Here is a 25,317-nt window from a genome sequence, read left to right on the forward strand (position 1 = left end):
ACCAACCAACCAACCAACCAACCAACCAACCAACCAACCAACCAACCCTCTCATACCTTAATGTTGCTAAAACTGCATCAGTATGAGTTTTAGCAACATTACGGTATGAGAGGGTTTGTAAAATAGAACAAACTAAGAAAAACTTTCCTCTGATCTCTAGGACTCATTTAAGCATAGCAAGATGCTGTGTTTTGTTAAAGACCAAAAACCGCAGTACAGTCTCTATGTCACATTTCCACGGTGACACAGAGATGAGACTTTTGCCATCAATAATGATCTCCTCTGAGATATCTGCACTGTGCCCATTACTTTACCTCCTGGCTCACTCCAACTCTAACAATCTGTGACTGAAGTCTCTTTTCACTTCCCTCTTTACCCAGCTTTATTCTGTGAATAAAGTTAAGTGTAAGCGTCCCTTTGCATTTGAGCTTCTTGGCCCCTCAGTTACATCAATATTCCACACTGCTGACCCATAGTTAAATCTGACACCCTCTACGTGCCTGTGCCCACACAAAATTCTCTTTTCCATTTCCTACAGTGGGGTTTGCAAACACTTTCTATAAACAGTAAACATTTTAGGCTCAAACTACTCAACTGTTATAATCACACTATTCCTCCAAAACTGTTCTTATAAAAGTCCCCAAATACTTTCATGTCTGTAAAATCTAGTACATTTTCAATCTTTATTTCATTTGCTCTATAAGCACGTTAGAGTTGGCCAAATAAACACTCCTGGTTGCTTAGAACATTTTATTTTCATTTCCAGGCATTCTACCATCTTAATCCACCCCAACCCCTCAATATCACAACTATTTTTCCTAATTTTCTTTGCTGATGTTTCTTCTCTCTAGGACTTAGTTCTTACATCTTTTTTCTTCTGCATCCTCAATTATTTTCTTGGTATTTCATTTAACACATGGCTTTAAATACAATCCACATACTACAGCTGGGCCACTTATCCGAACAGCAGGCTCATGTATTTAACTAACTACATTACACAGATAGCTATTTAACAGTCCAAAAGTGAAGTCTTGATTTTCCTCTCAAAACTATTCTTTCTGCAGCCTTTATCTCAATTAATGGCAAGTACATATTTCTAGGATTCTGGATCACTGAGTGTCATACAGAAACAGTTTAGGAGGAAGTAAAAAAAAAAAAAAAAACAGGAGAAATAAGACTGGGCAGTTTAGAAATAACAGTAGGGAAGCAGAGTCCCCACTGTGTTCCAGGTCTGGAGTAGTTATGTGAAACAGTAACTTGGTGAAATCACTTCTTTCTGTCTATGCAGCTGGTAAAAGACAAAGAGAAAACCTAAGTGGGTGTTGTAATGGAGGAAGCGGCTTTAAAGTGACCAGTCTTTGAGGGCATCCTAAACAATCTCTGTCAGACAAATGAAATTGAAATAAGCAAGCATTAGACAGACATAAAGCTGTTTCTGGTACCAGGACACACAGGAAAACAATGGGCATCATCAGTTATGGACATATGGTTGATGTTTTATTCTAGTGATTCAACTGGGAAGGAAAAAGGAGGAAAGGAAATCAATCCATGGTGGATGTTATACATCTATGAATAGTATAGAGGAAGATAAAGACACAACTATTACTCTAGACTTGGAGCTTATCCCACACTTTATAGGTGGCCTATGTGTCCATAATTTTACTTGAAATCTCCAGGGCCAGATGTTTCTTGGTTTTAGTATTACTGGATTTTAAAAAGGTATAGGTGAAGATAATATGTAACTATATGTTACATCCCATAATGGAACATATAAATACTTCCTTAATGAAATGCGTTATATTCTTTATCAAATGAGAATTATGACTATAAATGACCTCATATCAGTTTAAATAAAAATTGAACTCCAAAAAAAGTTTAAGAAAGGTAAAATTTTGTTATCAAATGAGAATGAAACTATTTTCAGCTTTAGGCAAGGTGGTGCACACCTTTAATCCCAGCACTTGGTGGGAACAGGCAGGTGGATCTCTGTGGGTTTGAGGCCAGCCTTGTCTACTTAGTGAATTCCAGGGTACATAGGACTACACAGTGAGTCCCTGTCTCAAATAGAATAAAATAACCTATTTTCAGGGCCAGTAAGATGTTGGGTTAAGGTGCTTGATCCAAGTCTCATGATCTGAGTTTGACCCCTGGAAGCTAGATGGTGGAAGGAGAGAATGGACGTCTAGAAGTTGTCCTCTGACTTATACACATGCAATCTGGCACCCCTCCCCCCACTATTAAAAAGTAAAATGAAACAAACCATCACTGACAACAAAATCATCTGTTTACCTGTGGATAACTATAATTCAACTTGAATACATGTGAGCAAGACAAAATAATTTTCAACCATGAGAAACAAAATAAATACAGATATCTTTCCCTAATCTAGACCTGAGGCATTGACAAGAGTAAAACCTGCACGTCTACAAGGTAAACCCAGAGAGACAAATGTATATTCTTACCAGGAATGTGGAATCCATTTCTGCTGTCATCAGCACTATGCCCTTTTCTTCCTTCAGTTCAGAATAGTGATATAAAACCAGCTGGCTCGTTGCCGCATCCCCTCGGGTCTGCACGGAGGAACACTTATCAAAGCTCAATAAGGTGCCACCCCAACAAACTGCAATTTCAAAGCTACAGAGTCTGGAGGAAATTCTAGCTCTTAACAGCCCCTTGGGTGGCTGTGAGTTAGAGGACTGATATGTAGGGGCAAAGTCAGGCCTGCAAAGGCCCGGTGAACTGACAATTTTCATGGTGTTATTTGTGTCTTCAATTGGAAAAGATTTGGCTTTTTTCCCAGAGAATGTTTACGAAGACAGTGAATCCTTCATTGTGGTCATACATTTAAAAACAAAATGGTATAGGCAGCTACCAAGCCAAGTTCTAAAAAGAGTGATATGCCAGTATAATTGCCACTTCTATGAACTCGTGCATTTCATCAACCCCCTATGGCAGCTCTGAAGATTGAGCTCTTTTAAGCTATAGCAAGCACTGGAGAATTGGTGTATAAGCCAGATTTCTACTGTATGGCTTTAAAATATTATGTGGTTGGGTCAGGAACAAAGAGCAATCAGTAAGGTCATCAGACCTCAAGTCTACACTAAGAACGGAAGCTGAATTTAAAGCCAATGCCTTTACACAGAATGGAAGAAAACAATGACATTTAAAAAAACAGATCCTTGGGCTTCATCTCTACAGCTTCAGCAGGCATCCTTTAAGTATTGTACCTAACAATTGCCAAGGTACTCTGAACAGTTCATCCTTAGTTCCCTCATCACAGTTATAACATACTGATCATTCTGGCCACAATCCTAGTATATACTAAATATTTTGATCATTATGTTTCCAAAGGACTTTCTGAGGGTTTTTTATGAAATTCATGCATGAAAATATTACAAAAGGCATACACTTCTCAACCCATGTATGAAAGCAAGCATTAGACTGTGGTGGTTTGAAAGAAAATTGTCCCCAAAGCTCACATATTTGAACATTTGCTCTGCAATTGGTGGTGTTATTTGGGGAAAGTTCTGGAACCTTTAGGAGGTGGAGCTTTTTTGGAGGACGCATGTCTTGGGGGCAAAGGGAAGCCGTAAGAGTTCATAGTTTCACCCACTTCCAGTCTGTTTTCTGCTTCATGCTTGCAGTTGAAGAATGAGCTCTCAACTCCTGCTCTGGCCATTTGCTTGATGCCATTAGGGAGCCCTCTCTGGAACTATAAGCCCAAATAAACTCTTTCTTCTATAAGTTGCTTCTGGAATGGAGTTTTATCATAGTAACAGAAGCAAACAAGGACAGAGATACAATTTGAGGATTCCTTTGCACCTCTTTCCAATCCTAGCCTAGAGTTATTATCTACTCTGAACTTGGTGTCTGTCACTTCCTTCTATACTTTCATATTTTTACTCTTCTCTTATACTTAGCTATGAACCCCATCAGGGTAGTCCTTTTCTCACAGACTTATAGGAGCTAGCAGAGTCTTCAACACAATGATATAATGTTTAAGTTTATATACTTTGGAGTCAGATAATCTGGATTCAAAATAGTTTATTACTTAGTAATAAAAACCAACTCCTCTAAGCTCACTTTCTTCTCTATAAGTAGAATAATAACAGTAACGACTTCATGGTATATTTGTGAAAATTAAATGACAAGTATAAAACAGCCATTGCATGACATCTATCAAATGTTAAGACAGCACATACTCAACAAATTATAAAACAACAATGTAAAAACTTTCTCCTTCATTTTATTTTGTGTCACCTGCCTCAACTTTAAAGCCAAAACATGTTTTTTTAAAAACCAGATCTGAGCTCCAAATATAGAACACTAATCCTAGTCATTATGAATTGAAATACTGACTTCTTAAGAGCTTCAAGTATATTTTGAGCTATATTTTTAACTCTAATATTTGGGAGTAAAACAGAAAAAATGAAAGCACAAAAAAACACAGATAAGAGATGGAGCCCTCGTCAATGGGTTTATACCTCGGGTTAAGAAGATGACATCTTGATTATCCATTTGTGTTAAAGAGGCAGATGCAATAGATGCCACAGAGGTTCAGGAAGGAGACAAAGGACAGTGATTCTAGAGAAAGGATATTGAGGCCTAGAAAACTAACCTAATATTCAACGTATGACAGTTCACCAGCACCACAGCAAGTAATGCTGGAGACAGCAGATATTCTGTACCTAAGCCCCAGAAAGGCTTCTAGTCTCACCAAAGGATAGACTTCTTTTTCTACCTTGTGTTTTGTAGCACATGAGTCACCTACCTGAATATTTATAAGTGCAGTGAAGTGGAGCTCTGTACCTGTCCATTGTCCAACAAAGAACTCATAACCATCCCTTCTTGGTAGTGCACAAAGAAACTGTGGGGAACAGAAAAACAAGTAAACAGGTGAATAAATGAAGTCATTTTTCAAAATCTAATCACTTGTACTACTCTATTTCTTCATTGTGTGGATATTTAATTTTTTCTTCTTTTTCCTTCTCCCTTTTTTTTTTTTTAATTTAAGACAATATACCCCAGGCTGGCCTCAAACTTACATATAACCAAGCATGACCTGACCCCTGATCCTCCTGCCTCTACCTCTCAAGTACCTGGACTAAGCATGTGCCACCACACCCAGTCTATGGGGTGCTGGGACTTGCACCTGGGGTTTTGTGTATGATAGGTAACGTAACCTACCAACCGAGTTATGTCCCCATCACATGAGTCTTGGCTTTAAAAGCATTTTTTAAATTATGAAATTAATTATGTGATAGCATAACAAACACATGCATATTTCTCAACCCATCTAAGAAAGAAAGCATCAGAGATGAAATTTGAGGACTGCTGACATTTAGCAATATTGCTATCCAACCCACAAACATGATGTATGTCTCCTATTTGCTGAGGTATTTATTTTCTGCAAGCAATGTTTGAGAAAAAAAAAAAAACCCTAGCAACCACTGCTGACAAGCTGGCTGTTACATCAGCTATCCATTCCCTTTCCCTGGAGCCCTTTGGTGAGTCACTACTTCAGCAACAAAATTAACTTATTTCTGGCACATATTATCAGAATATCATGAACAAAACTGTAAAGAAAACTCTAATAACTCTAATACAGGAACCTGAAGGAAGTTGCAAAGAATAAAGTCTTAGGTGCCTTCTAGTATCATTCATTTATTCATTCACTCATTCTTTTATTCATTCATTTATTGAAGCAGAGTTTATATAGCCCTGGCTGGAACTTGCTATATAGAGCAGGCTAAACAGGATTAAAGGCATGTATCACTACACCGGGCTCTTAGGTGCCTTTTCATATGTACATACACTGATAGATAAGACCCATATCAGAAAGGTCCAATATGTAGTAGAGAGATATATGCTGTTTATAAGAATAAAAATATCACTCATCAGAACAATTAGCATGTGAGCACCTTTGTTAATAGAGCATTATATCATGAGAAGGACTGGTTTGAAATCACTTATTTGGTAGCATTTATAAGCAATTCTACATGGTTACCACAGACTTACAGTTGGGCAGGACTGAGCCCGGTTCCAGATCAAGTCAAACTTCTCTTTCTGTAAATTAGAAAGAGTAAGATTACCTCACAAATAGGAAAACATAAAAAGTCACCATTACAACTGAATTTTCCAAGACTGAATTCTAGAACTATATTATGGCAGAAACACAGGCTTTTTAAGTTCCATCACTTACAAATCATTTTTATGATAAAAAGACAGAAAAAAAAAACAGATGCATGCTTTGCTGCTTATTGCTGCAGATCATGTGTGAAGATTAAGTACTCCAATGCTTCAATGTCTCCAAGGAACCAGGTGAATCCAAGGAGGACTTGAGAAGGCCTGTTCAATGAGTTGGTATAAAAGATCATAAAACAGAGTGCTAAGATTGTGGACTTGATAAAGGTAAGAATAGATACGTATAAGAAGTTAAAAAAAAAAAAAAAACAGGATAGCAATTTGTTTATAACAAAAAAGCCTGGCTTTCTTTCTATATGCATTTTCCTCTTCAATGTTATACTTATGTAAGCCAAGAACATAACTTCAGTGTACTTTAAGGTAAGATATCTTTTTCTTTCTTTTTAACTTTCTATAACTCACAGAGATTTCCCTGCCTCTGTTTGTACTTAAGTACTGGGATTAAAGGTGTGCACCACCATGCCTGGTCTAGAGTAACATGTAATCTTAATTAGATTAGATAGCTTTATCAGTTCTTAGTCATAGAGCTTAATGGCAAGGCAATGGCCAAGCAACCACCTCTGAAATAATTTCAAGAAGACAAAACAAAAACAAAACAAAAAACGCCACTTGCTGGGGGAAAAGCTGGAGAAAGGCCAGGAGGGAGCACCAGCCAGGTCAATTTAAGCACCTGCCATCTACAGACATGAAGGGAAGGAAGCTAAGGAAGCTATGCTGGGGCAGCGGCTTGAAGTCCAACAGTTCAGTTGGAAATGAGAAGGAAATAAAATGCATCTGGAAATCACTCAGAAACATGAACTTATACTAGCCTCCCTGGTTAGAGACTTGGCAACATTTCTAAACCAGAAGGAGGGAAAGCAAAAGTCATAAATATACCATATGGAGCTTCCAATCTCTGGTGCTTAGGGCACAATAAAACTCTAGAGTTGTAAAGTATAAGTTCTCAAGATGTCATAAACACAGGAAAAGTAAAGGCAACTGCCTGAGAGGGAGCTGACCTTCATGCTGTAACACTTCCATTACTTACAGGAATAACTGCGTAGACTGTGTCCTTTGCTGAAAAATACTGTTGCCAAATCTGCAACAAACAAACAAACAAACAAACAAACAATGTGGGTAATCTTTTTAATGTATACCAAGAAATATTCATAGCTTTCATTCTCAGAGTATTATTCTATTTGATAACAGGGAGGAAAACTTCATTGCAATGTTTTTACAACTAGTATGTAATTTAAAAAATTTAATAACGCCTGTTCTTCTGAATGACTAAACTGTAACTCTTTAAATTTTTCTAAGATGCATTTTTTTTTTTTTTTTGGTATATGTCTCTGTATGTATAAACCACCTGTGTAGATGCCCTTAGAGGCCAGAAGGGGTGTTGGATCACCGAAAGTCAGAGCCACTTGATGTGAATGCTGGAAACAACATAGATCCCGTAGAAGAGCAGAAAGTACTCTTTGTGCCTGAGTTACCTCTCCAAGCCCCAAACTGTTTATTTCTTAATAATAAACTCCGGGGCTGGAGAGATGGCTCAGCAATTAACAGCATTTACTGCTTTTGAAGAGGACCCAAGTTTGGTTCTTAGCAGCCATGGCAGGTGGCTTATGGCTGCCTGTTACTCCTGTGCCAGGAGACCAGTGGGATCTGATACCTTTGGCCTCTGCATGCTCCTGCACTCCTGTGTCCATATCCCCATAAGACGGACAATTGAAAATAATAAAAGAGACTGAAGAGATGGCTTAGCAGTTAAGAGCACTGGCTGCTCTTGCAGAGAACCCGGGTTCAATTCCTACTGCCCACATGGCAGCTCACAAGCACCTGTAACTTCAGTTCCCGGGGATCTAACATTGTCTCTCGGCCTACACAGGCACTGCATGCAGACGGTGCACAGGCATATATGCAGGCAAACTACCCAAACATATAAAACAAAAACAGTAACGTTAAAAACGTAAGCTTTGTCAAAGAAGTTGCTTCTATGACCTCTGAAGTAATTGTCCTCAATTATTTTTGTTTGTTGTGATAGGCTTATCATAGGTTCTTTATCCCTTCCCCAACCCCATGCCTCCCCAGCCAACTGTGGGCCTTCTCCGAGAGCAAGAAAACAAGCCATTCAGAGTTTAGGGTCTGGAGTCAATGGCCTGGGATGCAAATCCTGGCCCTGATCATTTACTGGCTATTTTTCTTTGGGCAAATCACTGAAACTTCTTAAACACCATCAATAAAACAGCAGTAACACTAACCTCATGGGTCATTATGAAGACTAACTGAACTAATACAACACTGAGACTGGCAGAGTAGGCACTAAAAATGACGTTTGCTTTTATTGCTATATTACAAGCAAAAAAATTCTGCTTCCAGAATGTCCTACAGAGTTCCGAAAGAGCCAAGCTGTCTGACTACGGTACAGAACAGTCACACGTCTTATCTCTCTGCCTGGCATCACACACAGGAGGTATAGCTGACTTTCACGATGTAAATACCCAAAAGTAGTATAAAATTAGAAAACTGGGAAGAGAAAAAAAAAATCTATAGTTTTACCCACGGTGAATTATTTTGGTGTCTTTCTTAGGAAATATTTTTATAGTATGTTCTATAGAGAACATATGCAGTATTATCTCTTAGCACATCTGTATGTTCCATGTTCATACCTTTTACTCCTATTATTTTTATTGACCTCTGTGGCTTTTCACATTACTGTTTTTTACTGGAGTTTTCTTTTTCCCAACTCTAACCTCCTTCCCCGTCCATTCTTCCTAACATTTAAGGCTAATTTTACATATTTTCTCCTCCTGCATAGTTTCAGTCAGGAGTTTTCTTATGAATTGTCTTTGTACTTTGTATCTCTCTGAAGATTGTGCTGGCTAGTTTTATGCCAACTTGACAGAAGATAGAGTCCTTTGGGAAGAGGGAGCCTCAGTTGAGAAATTGCTCCCACCGAACTGGCCTGTGGGCAAGAATATGGTGCATTTTCTTTCTACAAACAAACAAACAAACAAACAAACAAACAAACAAACAAACACTTTTATATCCCACTCATAGGCCCCTCCTTCCTTTCTTCCTAGTCCTATCTTCTTTCCCTCTTCCTCCCTCCCCTACTCCTCAGACAAGGGAAGCCTCCAAACCCCACCCCAGCTCATTAAGTTAGATCAGGACTGATTGTTTCCTCCTTCCCTGTGGCCTGGTGAGTCAGCTCCACCCCAGGGGAGTGATCAGAAAGCAGGCAACAGAGTCCATGTAAGAGACAGCCCCTGCTCCCCTTACTAGGAAACCCACATGAAGTCTGAGCTTCCCACCTGCTACATATGTATAGGGGGCCTATAAGGGTGCTGTCTATGTATGGTCCTTGGTTGGTGTTTCAGTTGCCACAAGTCCTCTGGACCCTGGTTAGTTGGCTGTTGGTCTTTTTGTGGAGCTCCTGGCACCTCCAGGTCCTTCTGTCCTTCCTTTCACTTTTCCACAAGACTCTCTATGCTTCACCCAATATTTGGCTGTGAGTCTCAGCATCTGTTTTGATCCACTGCTAGGTTGAGCCTCTCAGAAGACAGTAATGCTAGGCTCCTGCCTTGTTCCCTCTCTTCAGCCACTTCGGCTTTCTATTCTATTTCCCCTTCTGAGTGAGATTTAAGCATCCTCTCTTGGGTCCTCCTTGTTACTTATCTACTTTGGGTCTGTAAATACAGTGCATTTTCTACTTAAAGACACATTTAATTTTTTATTATTTTATGTGTATGTATGTATGTATGTATGTATGTATGTATGTATGTATGTATGTATACCACATTTATGCCTAGTTCCCAGGAGGTCAGAAGAGGGTTTTGGATCCCTTGGAACTGGAATTACAGATGGTTGTGAGCCACCCTGTGGATGTTGGGAACCAAACCTGGGTCCTCTGTAAGAGCAATAAGTGCTCTTAATCGCTGAGCCAATCCTCCAGCATTTTCTTAGTAAGTGACTGATGTGGACAGGCTGAGCATATGGTGGATGATCCCTGAGACATATAAAAAAGCTGAATAAGCCCATAAGCAGCACTTCTCCAATGCATCAGCTCCTGCCTCTATATTCCTGCCATTTTGAGTTCCTTCCCTGACCTCCATGAATGACAGACTATAAACTATAAGCTGAAATAAATACTTTCCTCCCCAAGTTGCTTTTGGTCATGGTGTCTTACTGCAGTAACAGAAAACTGATTAAGATAAATATGCTAACTTACAATGATTATTAGCATATGAATGTACTTCCTTCACTAATTTGCAAGCCCTGTATAGGCAGGACATTTGTCTGTGCTGTCACTGATGCCCTGCAATCCAACAGTATCAGATGACTGTGATGCTGGGGATACAGCCCAGCAGCAGAGCATTTGCTCAGCATGCACGAGGTTCTGGTTCAATCCCCAGTACATCTGGGGTAAAAGGGCAGCAAGCAGAGGGAATTTGGTTTATACGAGGGCTTTGTAAAGTTTTCCCACTTGTGACTTCCTTTTGCCCAAGAAATTTGATTATGGGTATATGCAACATAAAGTAGTCATACAAATTAAACATTTACTGATGGCAAATCATAAAGAAACATTTCAAAATAATTCTTTCACATACATATAATTTTATCAGTTATTAAAGACAAAAGTGAATTTGTGTACTATTGAGATGGATGTGCTTATTTTTAAACAAAGAAGTAAATCTTGGCTGAAATTTGATATTGTATGATGTAAATAACCTTCAATATTTTTCAGAGGTGATTATTTTTATATAACTGCCAATGTTTAGAAACATTGTTTTGTATATTTATTTTTTTAAGCCATGTCTTTAAATTGGAAATAACAGCATCTATTTCCAAGGGTGGACATTAGAATCTAAGGAAGAAATACCTACGAAGCAACAAGCATAATGCCTACCTATTTTTATTATTTCTTTTATTACTACAGTGTTAATTAACACATATGCCTAAAACATAACTCATGGAAGTATAAAGAATGTCCAAATAGTTTCATATGGGCTAGAAAGAAAAGAATTATAGTCACAAAATGTAATGGACAATGAAAATCAAAGTACACAGAATGACCAAACAAGCAGGATAGATCATGAGTATGTTGTAGTAAATAAAGATACTTTCAAGGGTAGGAGGACCGCCCCTATCAGTGGACTTACAGAGGGGCAGGGAGGAGATGAGGGAGGGAGTGTGGGACTGGGAGGGAATGACGAAGGGGACTACAGCTGGGATACAAGGTAAATAAACTGTAATTAATATAAAAAATAAAAATAAAAAAAAAAAAGAGTGCTTTCAAGAGAAAAGTTCAGGAAGTGCCTATGGAAGGTTCTTAGGTCACAAATGTCAAGGAAATGAATATGGGGGAGAGGTTGTCACTGGATATTTGCAAACAAGTTCCCAATCTAATGTTTTTTTTCATTTATTTTAAAATATATATAGCACTTTGTGCCAGGGTTTGTTCTAAGTGTTTCACAAACGTTAACTCATAGCTTGAGATGTACATGTATAGTTGTTATCACTTTACAGTGGGGAAACTGGGATTCTGAGAAATAACTTGTCTAGTCAAGTAGGTGGCAGTGCTAGAACTTAAAATGCAGTGCGTTTCTAAGGTCTCTGTCTCCTTCTTTCCTTTTTGAGACAGGGTTTCTCTGTGTGTGGCACTGGCTTTCCTGGAACCTGCTCTGTAGACCCAGCTGGCCTTGAACTCAGAGATCCACCTGCCTTTGCCTCGTGAGTGCTGGGATTACAGGCGTGAGCCACCACTGCCCAGCTCTAAAGTCTCTGCCTTACCTAGAACACTACCTCCTCTACAAGGCAAACAGAACCTTAAGCACACTCAGCTAAGAAAGGGTAAAGTGAGATCAGGGAAGTCCACTTTTGAGGGCAGCTAAGCTCACCACTGTGCCACCAGCACCACACCAGGGGAGCCTATTTGGAAAGGGAGTACAGTCATCAGGCACAGAGTTTTGACGATTGAAAATAAAATGGGCAACAGGAATGAAAAAGAAAGGGCAAACCCAAGTTCATTAGACATATAAAAGCAAGAAAAAAAAAAAAAAAGACATGTTTCTAATGTCACTGTTACTTATGTGACTCATCTCTTTTGTACCGTAGGATTATTTTTTATTTGGGATAAAAATGGTGTAAGAAAAATGTATGACCTTTTCTGTCCTCAGAAATGGTTCACAGAGCAAATACTTTCTGAGTGTGCCTACTCATTTTCATTCATTACCTGTCTTATTTCCTCCGCAGTTTTGTCTTTCACCATCTCAATGTTGAAGATTGAACTGAGAGTCTTAAGAGAAGAAGTAAAAATTAATATCTACAATTAACAACAACAACAACATCCCCAGCTTAATTCTATCTAAAGCCTTGTTAAAAAGAATGTCAGCACAGTGAAGCAGACCTTCAGTAAGTAGGCACATAATAAGCATTAAACAGTCACATGCTCAGAGAATGTGAGTCTCTGCTCCCACACAGAAATTCACAGTTCTATTCCTGAGGAGTATCAAGTACTCCCCAAATGTATCGGTCCTACCAGTGAGTTCTGCAGCTGGAGAAACACTGGCAGCTCTTCTACCAAGGGTTCCTTATTTGCACAATAAAGTACAAGCTAATGTGGTGTTTCGATTTAGAAAATTACTTTCTATAGAAAAGAGTGTACTCCATTTCCTTCCAATTTCTTGTACCATTTTTGAACCCACACTTAAGCTAGCGATCATGTCAAGGACACAAAAATCCAGACAAATATTTCTCATATCTACTGTTAAATCTGTTCAAATTTGCAGCCTCTTAGAGATGTTCCATGACTTCAGACTTGGATTTCTTTATTTAATTAGAAACCTACCTTGTCCTTAGTGAATCCTTTGCTCACAGGCTGTTTCCCCAAGGCATCTGTCTGAAATACATGATTAGACAGACTATTAAACTATACTGCCCTTATTAAAAAAAAAAGAAAGAAAACAAAGCTACTGTTAGCCAATCTCATTAAGTAATTCTGTACCCGAGAACTCACTCCTATCCACTCTTCACAACACTGTTATGTTCTATTCTGCTACTGTTTATGGGACAGTTTTCCTTCCACTAAGATTCTGAGATGTAGAGATAAGAACCAGGTTGTTAGTAATAATTCTCTATGTGCCACTATGAAGGACTGTGAAAGAACGTGAAGGATTCCTTCCCAATTTGTTCTTTTTGGGCTCTGTGCTTGGCCCTCTGACCTATTCCACACCAGTCACTGATTAGGTAAGAAATGGAGAGATTTTCTAAAACTGATTATTACAGATAAGATTTTAGTGATAGGTGCCCTCAGCATACTAGAGTCCTGCTGAGTTCTCAGTTTCTCTATTAATTAGACTTCTTGTGATGGCTAATATTCCTTGTTACATTGACTGGACTGAGAGTGCTTAGGGCATTTGTAATATACCTCTGGGTAAGTCTGTGATGGCACTTCTAGAGATGACTAGGTCATAAGGGCGCTGATCTAATGAATGAATTAATCCTTTTTTGGCTTCATATAGTATGACACTGGGAAGTGATGAAAGGTAGGATATGGGGCCTATCTGGAGGAAGTATATCATTAGGGCATGTTCTTAGTGCTTCAATCTTATTCTAGTCTCTTCCTATATCCCCTGTTTATGCTTCCTGAACCCATATGCTCTTTGACACATCTGATACCATGGCAAAAATCCTCATTAAGGTTGTTTCTATCACAGAAACATGCTAACAACTAATACACTCTCTCTAAAAGGGCCAGAAACAATTGAAAGTGTTCCAGCCTGGCTCAAGTCTCTCTGGAATTTGTTCCATGCACCTCCTAGATTAGAAGTTTTCAAATTATATTTTATAAAATCAATTTAGTGGATTCGTCATCAGAATTTTTTAGAAGATGAAAAGTAAGAATGTACTATTCAGTCATGTCAGCTCACACCTGCAATCTCAACACATGGGAGGCTGAGACAGGAGGCTTACTGAGAGCTCAAAAGGGTTACCTGCTGAGTTCCAGATGGGACTGGTTTACAAAGTGAGAACTAGCCTAAACATAGAAAGAGAATGTAGTACATGTCACAAGATCACTGCTGCATAAAAATTTTGCTTGTTATAACATATACATGTATTCTAAGTAGCAAGGAAAGCACTGTCCTAGAGTACCATACACATAGCTTTCTACATGCTTTGATGCTCAAGGATCACAATGCCTAATGAAACATTAAGCTCTCTTTATATGCCAGGGACTGTGCTGAAGAGTGCATGGTGCTAGTTCATACAAACTTTAGCATGATCTGTGGGGTAGGTATTATTATTTCTAATTCACAAATAGGCAAAATGAGGCACAGACAATTATATAATTTGCCCATAATTACCTACTGGTAACTGAAAGCTATGATTCAGTCCCTGGCATGTGGTTCTCTAGAGCTTGTCTCTTATCAGGTAACTTACCCTACCTTTATTTCTTAAACTCAATTAAGAAATATTTTAAACTCTTAAACTCTGCAGCCATGTGTACATACTCACATGCACACATACACACCTACATACAACAACAAAAAAAATCATAAAAAAATAAATCTTGCTGGTGTACAACTTTAATCCCAGCTCTCAGGACACAGAGACAAGAGAATCTATGTGAATCCAAAGTCAGCCTGGTGTACATGACAAGTTCTAGGCCAGCCCAATAAAAATAAATAGATAGATAGATAGATAGATAGATGATAGATAGATAGCAAAAGCAACATGGCAAGTTCTAGGCCAGCACAATATAGACAGTGAGACTGTGTAACCCAGAAGCAGAAAGACACACATAGTATGTACTCATTATAAGTGGATATTAGCCATATAATGTAGGAGAAGCTAAACAGCAAGGGGGACCCTAGGGAAAAGGCTTGCTTAATCTTCATTCAGAAAGGCAAATACAATAGACGCTGGAAGTAAAAGACAGGGAACAGGACAGGAGCCTTCCACAGGGAGCCTCTGAAAGATTCTACCCATCAGGGTATCGAAGCAGAAGCTGAGACTCATAGCCAAACTTTGGGCAGAGTGTATGGAATCTTATGGAAGACAGGGGAAATTAAAAAGACCTGGAGGGGACGGGAGCTCCACAAGGAGACCAACAGAGCCAAAAAAATCTGGGCTCAGGGAGTTCTGCAGAGACTGAGGAGTCAACCAAAGACCATGCATGGAGAGGTCCTAGACCCCCTGCTCAGATGTCGTCCATGGGCAGCTCGGTCTCCATGTGGGTTCCCTAGTAAGGGGAGCAAAGGCTGTCTCTGACATAGACTCAGTGGCCAGCTGGCTCTTTGATCACCTTCCCCTGGTGAGATGGCCTAATTAGGCTACAGAGAAAGAGGATCCAGACAGTCCTGATGAAACCTGATAAGCTAGGGTCAGATAGTATGGGAGGTGGACCTCCCCTATAGGTGGACTAGGAGAAGGAGATAGAGGGGAAAAGAGGAAGGGAGGGTGGAATTGGGAGGAGATGAGGGAGAGGGCTACAAGTGAATCAATTGTATAAAGAAAAAATTAAAAATAAATAAATAGCAAAAGCAAATCCTGGCTCTCCATTGAAAATACTTCCCTGCTTCCTTTAGCTCAGTGCCATGTGTACCCTGATTTGATCACTAGAGTGCATTCCTTATGGGCAGGGGCTATCCTTTCATTCCTCTATATCACATCATGATTACAGAATCTTGCCCACAAAGTACGGGCTACACATTTATTGATGGACACTGAGTACAGATGAGCTGTTCAGGTCACCTGTTGCTCCATCAGTGAGACCACTTCAAGGGTAAGGCCAGTAGGAGTGCTAGTAAACTTATAATATACAAAAGAAAAGGAGCAGGTACGCCTTACCTTCTGTTCTACACATTTGATAAAATCACTTTGCTTGGAGTGACCCACTGGTTGCTTCCGAAACTCACTGCGCTTCTCCAAGCGGGACTCAAAGGCAGCTGGGTCAGACCTGACAAAAGATAAGTTAGAGGGTAAAGTACCTAGGCCTTTCTGGATTTTGAAATAATAAAGCATCATATTCCATCTCCACAGAGAAGGGGCACCATGAGGGTAAAGGGTTTGCTTTCAGTTGTTAAGAACTGGGTATTAGCCTGAAAGTTAAGACAGTGGAAACCAAAGCCAGTTATGTAACTACTGGTAAGCCTCGAGGGATCAGCAGTGCAACATTTTTTTCTCTTGCAGGCTATTTTCTCAGGTGATGCAGGGCTTGGTTTCTCATTAAACATTATAGGTTTAAGAAATACTTTGAAGTCACATTGCTGGGTTACCTCTGCAGGTAGGAATTCTATAGCATGCCTGCTAGGTGTTAAGCTTTTTCTTGACTCTTTTTTTTTTTTTTTTTTGGTTTTTCTAGACAGAGTTTCTGTGTGTGTAGCCCTGGCTATCCTGGAACTGGCTTTGTAGACAAGGCTGGCTTCAAAATCACAGAGATCCACTTGCCTCTGTCTCTTGAGCACTGGATTAAAGGCCTGTGCCACCACACCTGGCTAAATATATCTAATTTTTGAGGTCTCCCTCTATCCCATTCTTGGATCCTGTGTTCCAAGTGGGTGCTTTTGAAGAAGAATTGGTACCTGAGTATCTCCCTGACAGAACATCAGAATTCATTGTTTATTTTAAAATGGAGGTGCTCTTTAGGCTTGATGGCCAGCTGGGGCTGCTGATGTTACTCGTACTTCAGACTGTGTAGCTGACCATGGGATGTTTGGCTTTCTGGTGAAAACATCACCCAATGATTCTAGCTTGGTGAAGAGCTAGAGTGAAGAGTCAAGGGTGAAGAGCCAAGGAGATCTTGTTTAACCCTTTGGTAGACTTTCATAGTCAAGACATTATAGGGTACTTCCTATTCCGTAAAACAATTTGGATGTGACACCAAATGTCACTCTTTTCATTACTATGGAGATGAGCTGATCTTTTTTCTTTCCACCTGGAAGGACTGGGTCAGCCTGGCTAGCAGCCATAGATGTACCTGAGCTTGCCATGGTGAGCGCACACAGAACACAGAGGCATCTTGTGCAGCCAAACTCTTGCTGAGCTCTAGGGACATAGAAGATAACTAAGACACTGTCTGTACTTGAAGAAACAGACACCTAAATATGTACACAAGCACTACTGATAATTATAACTGTAACAAAAATTTGCTCCAACTTCGCTAAAGAACTGAGATAGTGTACTTTTAACTGTGTTGTTGTTTCCCATATTTGGAAAACATTCCACCCTTTTCCTTCCTCCAAGTATTTTAGAGCTGGACCTACTATTTGAAGTTCTGGTGCTAGATCAGGCTAGAGCGACGGACAGGGACGAATATGTGACAGTTTTATGTGGAGCGCTAAGCAATTTAGACACTGTGGAATTCAATGGAGGCACCTTGGCAAGCTCACTTTCTGCACTATGAATATGTATAAATGTTGATGGGAATAAACAGTAAGGAAAGAAAGAAACCATTACTGGCTCTTGAGTAAGTATGAATGAAACCTCTAAGTGGTCAGAGTGTGATTAGACATCTCTTCGGGGATGCGTGAATGTAAAAGGTATCAGAGAGAAATGGGTGGAGAGGACTGTAGGTCAAGAATCTATTTTAAAATGACAGTATTTGAAGGAGAGCCAAAGTACCTGTTCATCTGTACCATCATTGCTTCAAAAAGCATGAAAGATCGCTGTGTTCATGGTAAAGTGGGCAGGAGAAGGGTCTAAGACTAGAAGTGGGGAATACTAGTTGGAGACTGATGCTGCCCGTGTGAAGATGAAGAAGTAATCAAGGGAGTGGAATTAAAACGAGACAAAAATGCAGAGACTTTACAGACCTTACGTTCTGGCTCCCTTTCGTAACTGCCTTCCTATACCACCAAACTCTCTCCCAAACCTTCTTTCCATTTGACCTTCAACTCTTCCACCTGGAACTAAGCACCTATTACACCCACGTTAACAGCCTTAACACTCCACATACTCCTCAGTGCTGGGATGGAACTCAATGCCCTGTGCAGACTAAGCAGGTGCTTTTCCACTAAGCTACGCCCTTCCACCGCCAGGCTTTACCATCTGGAAGCAGAAACATTAGGAACGCTGGTTTGGGTCAGATAAACTCTAACAAACTGTGTGACCTCTAGCAAGAGTCTAACTCTCTCTTGACCCCTACATTACCTTAATGAAAGGGTTCAATGATCGATCCGAATGTAACACTATTAGTCTTTGCAGCACTTTTTTTCACACTCCCTGTCTCCTTTCCATGCAGTCAAGGCCCTAAGCTGGGAGCCTAGGAACCGGATCTCTTGGTCAGGTAACCGCCGATTCAACATGCGACCTTGAACAAATCAAGGGCCTTCTTTGAAGGCTTCATTTTCACATTTCTACATAGGAGACAACTTTCTCTGAGCTGTCTCCCTCACAGGGCTTTTTAAGAGAGTCTACCTGAGCGTTCTGAGAACCAAGCACAAAGACAACTGTGGAAAGATCCAAAGGCTCTGCAGAGAGCAGCGATGTGACCTCAGGCAAGTGACCTGGCGGCCTCTCTGAACTTGGAAACAAACTACTGGAATAGTGGGGACAGAACAGGCCCACCAAATCCGACAGTCGTACATTCCGGAAGTTCTGCCCGCGTGCCGCCAGTCCTCAGCCCCCACCCACAGCCGGCCGGGACCGCACCTGCGCAGCTGCTGGATCTTGTCCCGGTAGCGGTCGTAGAAGGGGTTAGCTTCCAGCTCGCTGACCCCGCTGCCGTCTGCTCCCCCAGAGGGCAGCCCCGAGCCCCGGCGCACGGGAAACACGCGCAACTGTGCTGGTGACACGAACCCCAGCCCTAGGGCGCGGCTGCGCACTGCACACAGGCCCCGGTAGAGGCCGGCCACCTGCAGGACCGCGGGACACGCACCACCCGCAGCCGACACCACGGCCGCCATGGCCGCTCGCGCCTCCCCCTCCTCCTCCTCGGGCGCGTCAGCCTCGGCCCCCGGCCCGCGCGCCTGCTCCATCGCCCTTAGGGTCCGCGACGCCCGCGTTCCGACACCGAGGTTCCGCGCGCTCAAGGTTCCGGGTGCCGGTGTGGAGAAGGGACAGCGACGCTTAGGGCTGGCAGGTCTCGGCGCTGCCCACCCGCTCTGTGGGTGGAGTGGTGCGTCTCCTCCCGGGAGGCTGCCGGGATTCACGTCCCCCCTCTCGGACCAGCAGCCTCTGCGCGTCAAGCAGAAGAATCTGGAGAGCTGCCTTGGATCTTCGGGTTCTCACTGGGCTTGCCCCTCTTCTAAATTTACTTGGCACTAGCTGTAACAGTTCCTATAGCAGTAAAAAGATGTTTGAACATCACAGCTGAAGCTTCTTTTTATCGGTTTCTATTTGCAGAAGGTTCCATGGCCTCATACCCTATGAAGGAGATATTACCTTCATTTAAAAGATGAGGAAGCTAAACTAGCCGGGAGCCACTAAGGTACCAAGTTCCATCTAATTGCTTAGCTTTTTAAAAACGCAGTGCCTCTGAAGTCTGCGTTCCTTCCTGGCATTTAACTGAACTACTCTCCTCAGAGACACAAGGACAATGACATCATTTCTGTCTCACCTGCTGCCAGCAGGAGTGGACCCTATGTGAAGGCAGTCGCACTGAAGTCCTTATCTGGTCCTTAGGTAGGAGCCCCTCCTGAGGAAGGAACAGAGGCTTCAAACTCTTCAACACAGACTGCGCTCGGACACCGGACTATGGATGCTGGGACAATGCAGTGGGAGATTATGGAAATCTGCCTCTGCTGGCCTGTATCTGGCTCAGGATTCCTGGCTCAGAATTCTTCCATGTGCTGTTTCCTCTGCTCAAACAGGCATCCACTGCCTCTTCCTCATCTAGACCTCAGTTCACCTCTCAGCACCTCAGAGACCTCTCTTGCTGATCCTCCATCATTTAAAAAACAAAAAACAAAAAACATTATGTGTGGAAGTCAGAAGACAATTTTGTGAAGTAGGTTTTCTCCTTCCTTTGCAGGTTCGAGCCATCTAACTCAGGTCACCAGGCTCACATGGCAAATACTTTGAGCCTGCTGAGCCATTTCACCCCCACTTCTCTGCATAGTGTACTTTTACTCTACCTCATCCTGTTATCTCACTCTACTTTTCGCAGCACTTATCACTATCTAAAATTTTAGAACTGTGGTGGTTTGAGGGAGAAATGTCTCCCATAGACGCAGGTATTTGAACCCTTTTTCCCTGTTAGGGGAGGCTGTGAACCTTTAGGGGATGGAGCCTCATTGGAGGAAGTGTATCACAAGGGGTAGGCTTTGGGAGTTTGTAGGCTTGCCCTACTTCCATTTACTGCTTTCTACTTCCTGCATATGGATAAGAATGTGTTCTGCCAGCTTCTTGGCCCAGTCACCTGCTGCCATGGCGTGAACCTCCCCTTCTGGAACCATAAGCAAGGGAAAAAAAAAATCCTCATTCTATACTTTGCCTCAGTTATAGTATTTTTATCACAGCAACAGAAAAGTAACTAATGCAAACACCATGTTTACATCAATACATGGAGTTTATATCTTAGTGGGACCAGATAAATGCAATGCTTGTATGTGGAAAAACAAGATAGACACACACAAATAGGGGGGTTGCCCAAGCAGAGATTTGAATGAAATGAGGGAATAATTTGTATGGATACTTGCAGGGACGGACTAGCTAAGGGGAACAGCGAAGGCAAAATGATGGTACTGTTGTGAAATAGCAAGGTTATCTCGTGGGGGAGGAGAGAGAGGTAGAGATGGCACAGAGTTGGGTGGTTAAAATGCTCGGGGCTTTGGAGGCTGTGGTTAAGAACTGGCTTTTGATCTGAGTGAGATGGGAAGTTGCCATCTCACTTGAGCAGAGGCATAACATGGTCTGCTCTTCAAAGAATCATTCTGACTGCTGGAATTTGGAGTATGTGGAGCAAATATGGAAACTTCCAAGGGTGAGTGACTTGTCCTACTTTTTATTTATTTACTTATTTACTTATTTATTTATTTATTTATTTATTTATTTATTTATTTATTTATTTCAAGACAAAGTTTCTCTGCGTAACCTTGGCTGTCATGGACTCAATCTGTAGACCAGGCTGGCCCTAAACTCACAGAGATCCATCTGCCTCTGCCTCTGCCTCCCTGGTACTTTGTCCTACTTTAAATCCCAAGATTAAGTATCATTTAATAGACAGGCAAGGAGGCATGTCAACTAGACTGTTGGGTATGTAACTATGTATGTTCCAGGCTGGAGGTATAAAGTTGTGAATTATCAGTGTATCTGTGTTCTTTACTGTTAAAAATGTGCATAAGTTCACTGGGAAGGAGATGTAGATAGACTGAGCCCTGGGGCATGCCAACACTTTGAGGCCAGGAGAAAGAGGGACTAACCAGCAGAGGAGGAGGAAGAGCATTGGGCAAGTAAGGCAGAGCCAAGGGGGAAAGGCATTCTGGGAAGAACTCTGTAAATAGTACTCTCATTTCTGAAATGTCCTCAATTTGGTGTTTTGAACACTTGATCCCCAGCTAGTGACACTACTTTGGGAGGTTGTGGAAACGGTGAAAAGGTTGGGCAGAAGGTCACATGGGGTAGAACTTGGAGAATTTTAGCCCAGACCTTTGCTCTGGCCCCGATCTCTGCCTCCTGTTCGCTGTGATGTGAATGGCTGTCTTCTACCGTATGTTCCTCAGCAGCCATGATGTTCTGCCCACCCACCTGGAACCAAACAACTACAGATTTGAACCAAGAGCTAAATTAAACCTTTCCTCTTTTTACATTGCTTCTGTCAGATATTTGGGTCATAGAAATGCAAAGGTAACCAAGAGTGTCTTAGATCGTAATGGGGGACTATAAAAGGGAGAAAAAAAAAAGGTAAGATTTCAAGTCAGGACTAGTTGGTATATACCCTGGGAAACTGGCTTAAGCTTAGCATGGAATGAGTTTTCTGGGCTACCCATAAATGGATCAAACTTCCTTAAGAAGTAATGAGCAAGGCCCTGGCTGCAGTAAATGCTGGGGGTGGGGGGTGGGGTTGGTTGCCAGTGAGACCTCCCCCTATAGGGCTCAGACTAGACAACTCTTAAGTCTCTTCTAGGAAGTGAACTGAAAGGACTGTTTGTTCCACAGCAGGTTTGAGCTCTGTGTATACTGGTAAGGGGAGTTGTGGATAAGCAGTACCCAGTGGTAAAATGAGAGAAGCACTCCCAAAGGAGAAGGCCCCAAGAGCAAAATTCCCATGGTGATTGGTGTGTATGTGTATGTGTATGTGTATGTGTATGTGTATGTGTATGTGTATGTGTATGTGTATGTAGGGGAATGTATGTATGCCTGGCCAGAAAGGAATGGAGTGTGCAGAATAAAGAGGAAGGTTAGGCCAGAAAGGGATGCAGAACTAGATAGAGAAGAACTCCCACAGGGCCCAAGAACACTTGCCAGCACTTGTTGAAGGGAAGAAAGGAAACAGAAATAAAAGAGATTGTAGGAGCCAGAGGCGGCAATGACTACTTGGTTCCCTTGAGCTGGTTTTCTTCTGACACCTTGGTTCAAGATTTGTTTGAGGCAGGCATGCCCAATGCTCTGTGTGCTCTCTGTCACCGTCGACACAGGGGAAAGTGCCCAGTGGTGCTTCCTTAACCACCAACCACATGATCGTCCTCTTGAGGATGCCAGAGCCCTTTCCTGTAGCTGCTTTCAGGTTCACCGTGAGGAGGAGGGCAGACAACTCTCCTGGTGGCTCAGTCTTTGGTAGAGCAGAAGGGAATCATTGTTTATGAGATGCCACGGGATGGGTTCCTCTCTTCCACCAACAGGGCTACACCACCAACACTGACCCTGGAATGCCCGGTGGACAGAACCTAGTGACCTTTCCTTTAGAGAACAATGAGGCCTGAGCCTTCTGAGGACTCTTATTGGTGGAGAGATGAGAAGCTCCTCTCCCCAGAGCGATAGGCTGGGTGCCACGGCTGACCTTTTATGGAGTCCCAAAAGGAGGACCTGAGCCTCTCTGGCAGTAAGTGTACCACCTCTAGACCCTGCCCCCCACTTTGTACCCTTGGACATGGGGACAAATGGTTAGGGGAACTCTTTTGAATGGATGGAGGAGTGGTGGTTTCTTGGAGTGCTAAGGAATTAGGTGACAATCTTTTTAGAAACGTAAGGAGCCCTGGAAGGCTGACTTGAGTTCTCACCACTTGCAGACCTAATGTTTCTTTTCTGTAAACAGCTGAGATGATCCCTTAAGCAATCTGAAAGTCTTGTATTGAGCAAGAAAATGAGGAGGGAGGGGAGAAACTGAGAGACTAGGCAGAGTGACTGGTGATGAGGTCAAGGAGGGGAGTGAGAAACAGCTCAGGCCTTCAGGAGCAAAAGCCAGCTAGCCTCTTCCTTTCTCACTGCCTTAGTGTGGATCTCCTTGTGTGTTGGATTCCTGGGGCTGTGTTCCACGCTCATAGGCAGCTGCATCCTCTTTCTGCACTGGAAGAAGAACTTGCAGAGAGAAGAACGTGCCCAGCAGTGGGTGGAGGTGATGAGAGCTGCCTTGTTCACCTACAGCCCCCTATTGTACTGGATAAACAAGCAGCGGCAGCAAGGCATGAATACAGCCATTAACACAGGCCCTCCCCCTGCTGTCACCAAGACAGAGATGGAAGTTCAGAATCCAGATACTCTGTGGGAGTTGGATATCTCTGAAGGCAAGAACTATGCTGTACAAGACGGCAGCCCCGGGGGTGAAACCTCTGGTCCTTTGCCGCATGTTCTGGCGGTCCCCAAACAGCCCCTCTCTTCAACAGTGCCACAGCCTCAGACAGACTCCCCACTCCCACTTCCCATCTTCCAGGAGGTGCCCTTTGCCCTGTCCCTCTGCCACCTTCCTCCCATGCTGAACCACTCTGTCTCCTATCCACTGGCCAACTGCCCTGAAAGGAATGTTCATTTCTATTCCCTCCCAACACTGGCCCATGGAACAAACTGCTTCAATGCCAAGCCTTTTGCTTTAGAACTGTAGTTTCCTCTCATTGAGGCTGGGAGCTGCAGGTACCAAAGGCTCCCTGTGGTAGAAAACGAGAGATAATCTCAAGGAGTTGGTATTGACAAGGAGGTCAGAGCCATCTGGACACTGCATCACGAAAGATTAAAAAAAAAAAAAAGTTCAAGTTTCTCGTCCGTCTCATTTGCTCCTAGGAAGGCAATGTCTTTTGCATTTGACTGTGCCGCTTTGTAAGTCAAGCTAGTCCTGAGTTTCACCACTGCATATGGGAACTGGAGGTTATCATTTGGGAGACACTGAACCAATACTTGTGACTGGACTTACTATCCTTCCATGAAGTATTTAAGCCTGAATGAGTGCCAGGCTCCAACCTACGTCTCCAGGCACTGTTGTTCAGGAGGATGGGAAGGACAGCTGCCACAAGAGGATAGCTGTTGAGGGCTATGGTGGCCCACACTGGCTATGTCATTTGCCTAACAAATGCCACTACAGTGGACTGGACTGTTATTTGCCATGTATTGATGCTTAGCTGGCTCTCTTTGTCCTTTATTCCTAATATTCCCAAGAACAATGGCAAATGGCAGTTGTGATCCTCCTGTTAAGATGCAGACTTGGGTTTTCAGGGCATATGCCTTCATACAGCTGGCTCTCCAGTTCACATTTTCCTGGCATCTAACTTCTAATATTTCTATCATACTCCATAGCGTCTTTATTTAACATTGTCTTGCTAGACAATGGCCACAAGCACTGATGTGTGAGGGTCGTCATTAACTTGACTGGCCAGAGCATCTTCTAGAATTACACTAGATAGTAATTTACCTCTAGATAGTCTGTATCTTGTCCTTTCCTTCTTGCTTTTCTCCCATCTTCTTTGAGGCTGGTATTCCAGGCTGGCTTGGAACTTGTGTATGTCAGGTTGCTCTTTAATTCCCGATCCTCCTGTTCTCAGTCTTCTGATTACAGGTTTGTGTCCCTATACTTGGCTTTATTGCTTATATCTTTTTTTTTAATTTTATGTATATGGATGTTTTGGCTTCATGTACATCTGTGCTTGTGGAAGCCAGAAGACAGCATCAGATCCCCTGGAACTGGAGTTATAGACAATTTTGAGCCTTTATGTTGTTGCTGGGAGCTGAGTCTGGGTCCTCTGGAAAAGCAATAGTGCTCTTAAT

At 42.1% G+C, this 25,317-nt stretch overlaps 2 protein-coding genes across 4 annotated transcripts in view; one reads left to right on the plus strand and one right to left on the minus strand.

The window, feature by feature from the left end:
* Atpaf1 (ATP synthase mitochondrial F1 complex assembly factor 1) overlaps positions 1 to 19,310 on the minus strand; it is a 29,988-nt gene extending 10,678 nt beyond the window's left edge. The window contains exons 1-9 of one of the 3 annotated variants that reach the window (XM_055610050.1): positions 18,838 to 19,310; positions 16,036 to 16,144; positions 13,034 to 13,084; positions 12,419 to 12,481; positions 7,232 to 7,282; positions 6,019 to 6,066; positions 4,772 to 4,867; positions 2,463 to 2,570; positions 168 to 1,380 (exon numbers count right to left, since the gene is read on the minus strand). In XM_055610050.1, the coding sequence (XP_055466025.1) occupies positions 1,312 to 1,380; positions 2,463 to 2,570; positions 4,772 to 4,867; positions 6,019 to 6,066; positions 7,232 to 7,282; positions 12,419 to 12,481; positions 13,034 to 13,084; positions 16,036 to 16,144; positions 18,838 to 19,163 (921 nt within the window). In that variant the 5' untranslated portion in view covers positions 19,164 to 19,310 and the 3' untranslated portion in view covers positions 168 to 1,311. Of the gene's footprint in view, positions 1 to 167; positions 1,381 to 2,462; positions 2,571 to 4,771; positions 4,868 to 6,018; positions 6,067 to 7,231; positions 7,283 to 12,418; positions 12,482 to 13,033; positions 13,085 to 16,035; positions 16,145 to 18,837 lie in introns of those variants that run through there. The other 2 variants (XM_055610051.1, XM_055610049.1) reach the window with 2 other exon arrangements.
* Positions 19,311 to 20,644: 1,334 nt separating this feature from the next.
* Tex38 (testis expressed 38) lies at positions 20,645 to 24,299 on the plus strand. The gene is made up of 2 exons (XM_055610052.1): positions 20,645 to 21,109; positions 23,559 to 24,299. Exons 1-2 carry the CDS (start codon positions 21,094 to 21,096, stop codon positions 24,161 to 24,163), a joined length of 621 nt encoding a protein of 206 aa, XP_055466027.1. The 5' UTR covers positions 20,645 to 21,093; the 3' UTR covers positions 24,164 to 24,299.
* Positions 24,300 to 25,317: the final 1,018 nt, after the last annotated feature.

This window comes from Psammomys obesus, unplaced genomic scaffold, assembly GCF_907164565.1.
Source record: "Psammomys obesus unplaced genomic scaffold, mPsaObe1.curated_primary_1811, whole genome shotgun sequence".
Taxonomy (NCBI): domain Eukaryota; kingdom Metazoa; phylum Chordata; class Mammalia; order Rodentia; family Muridae; genus Psammomys; species Psammomys obesus.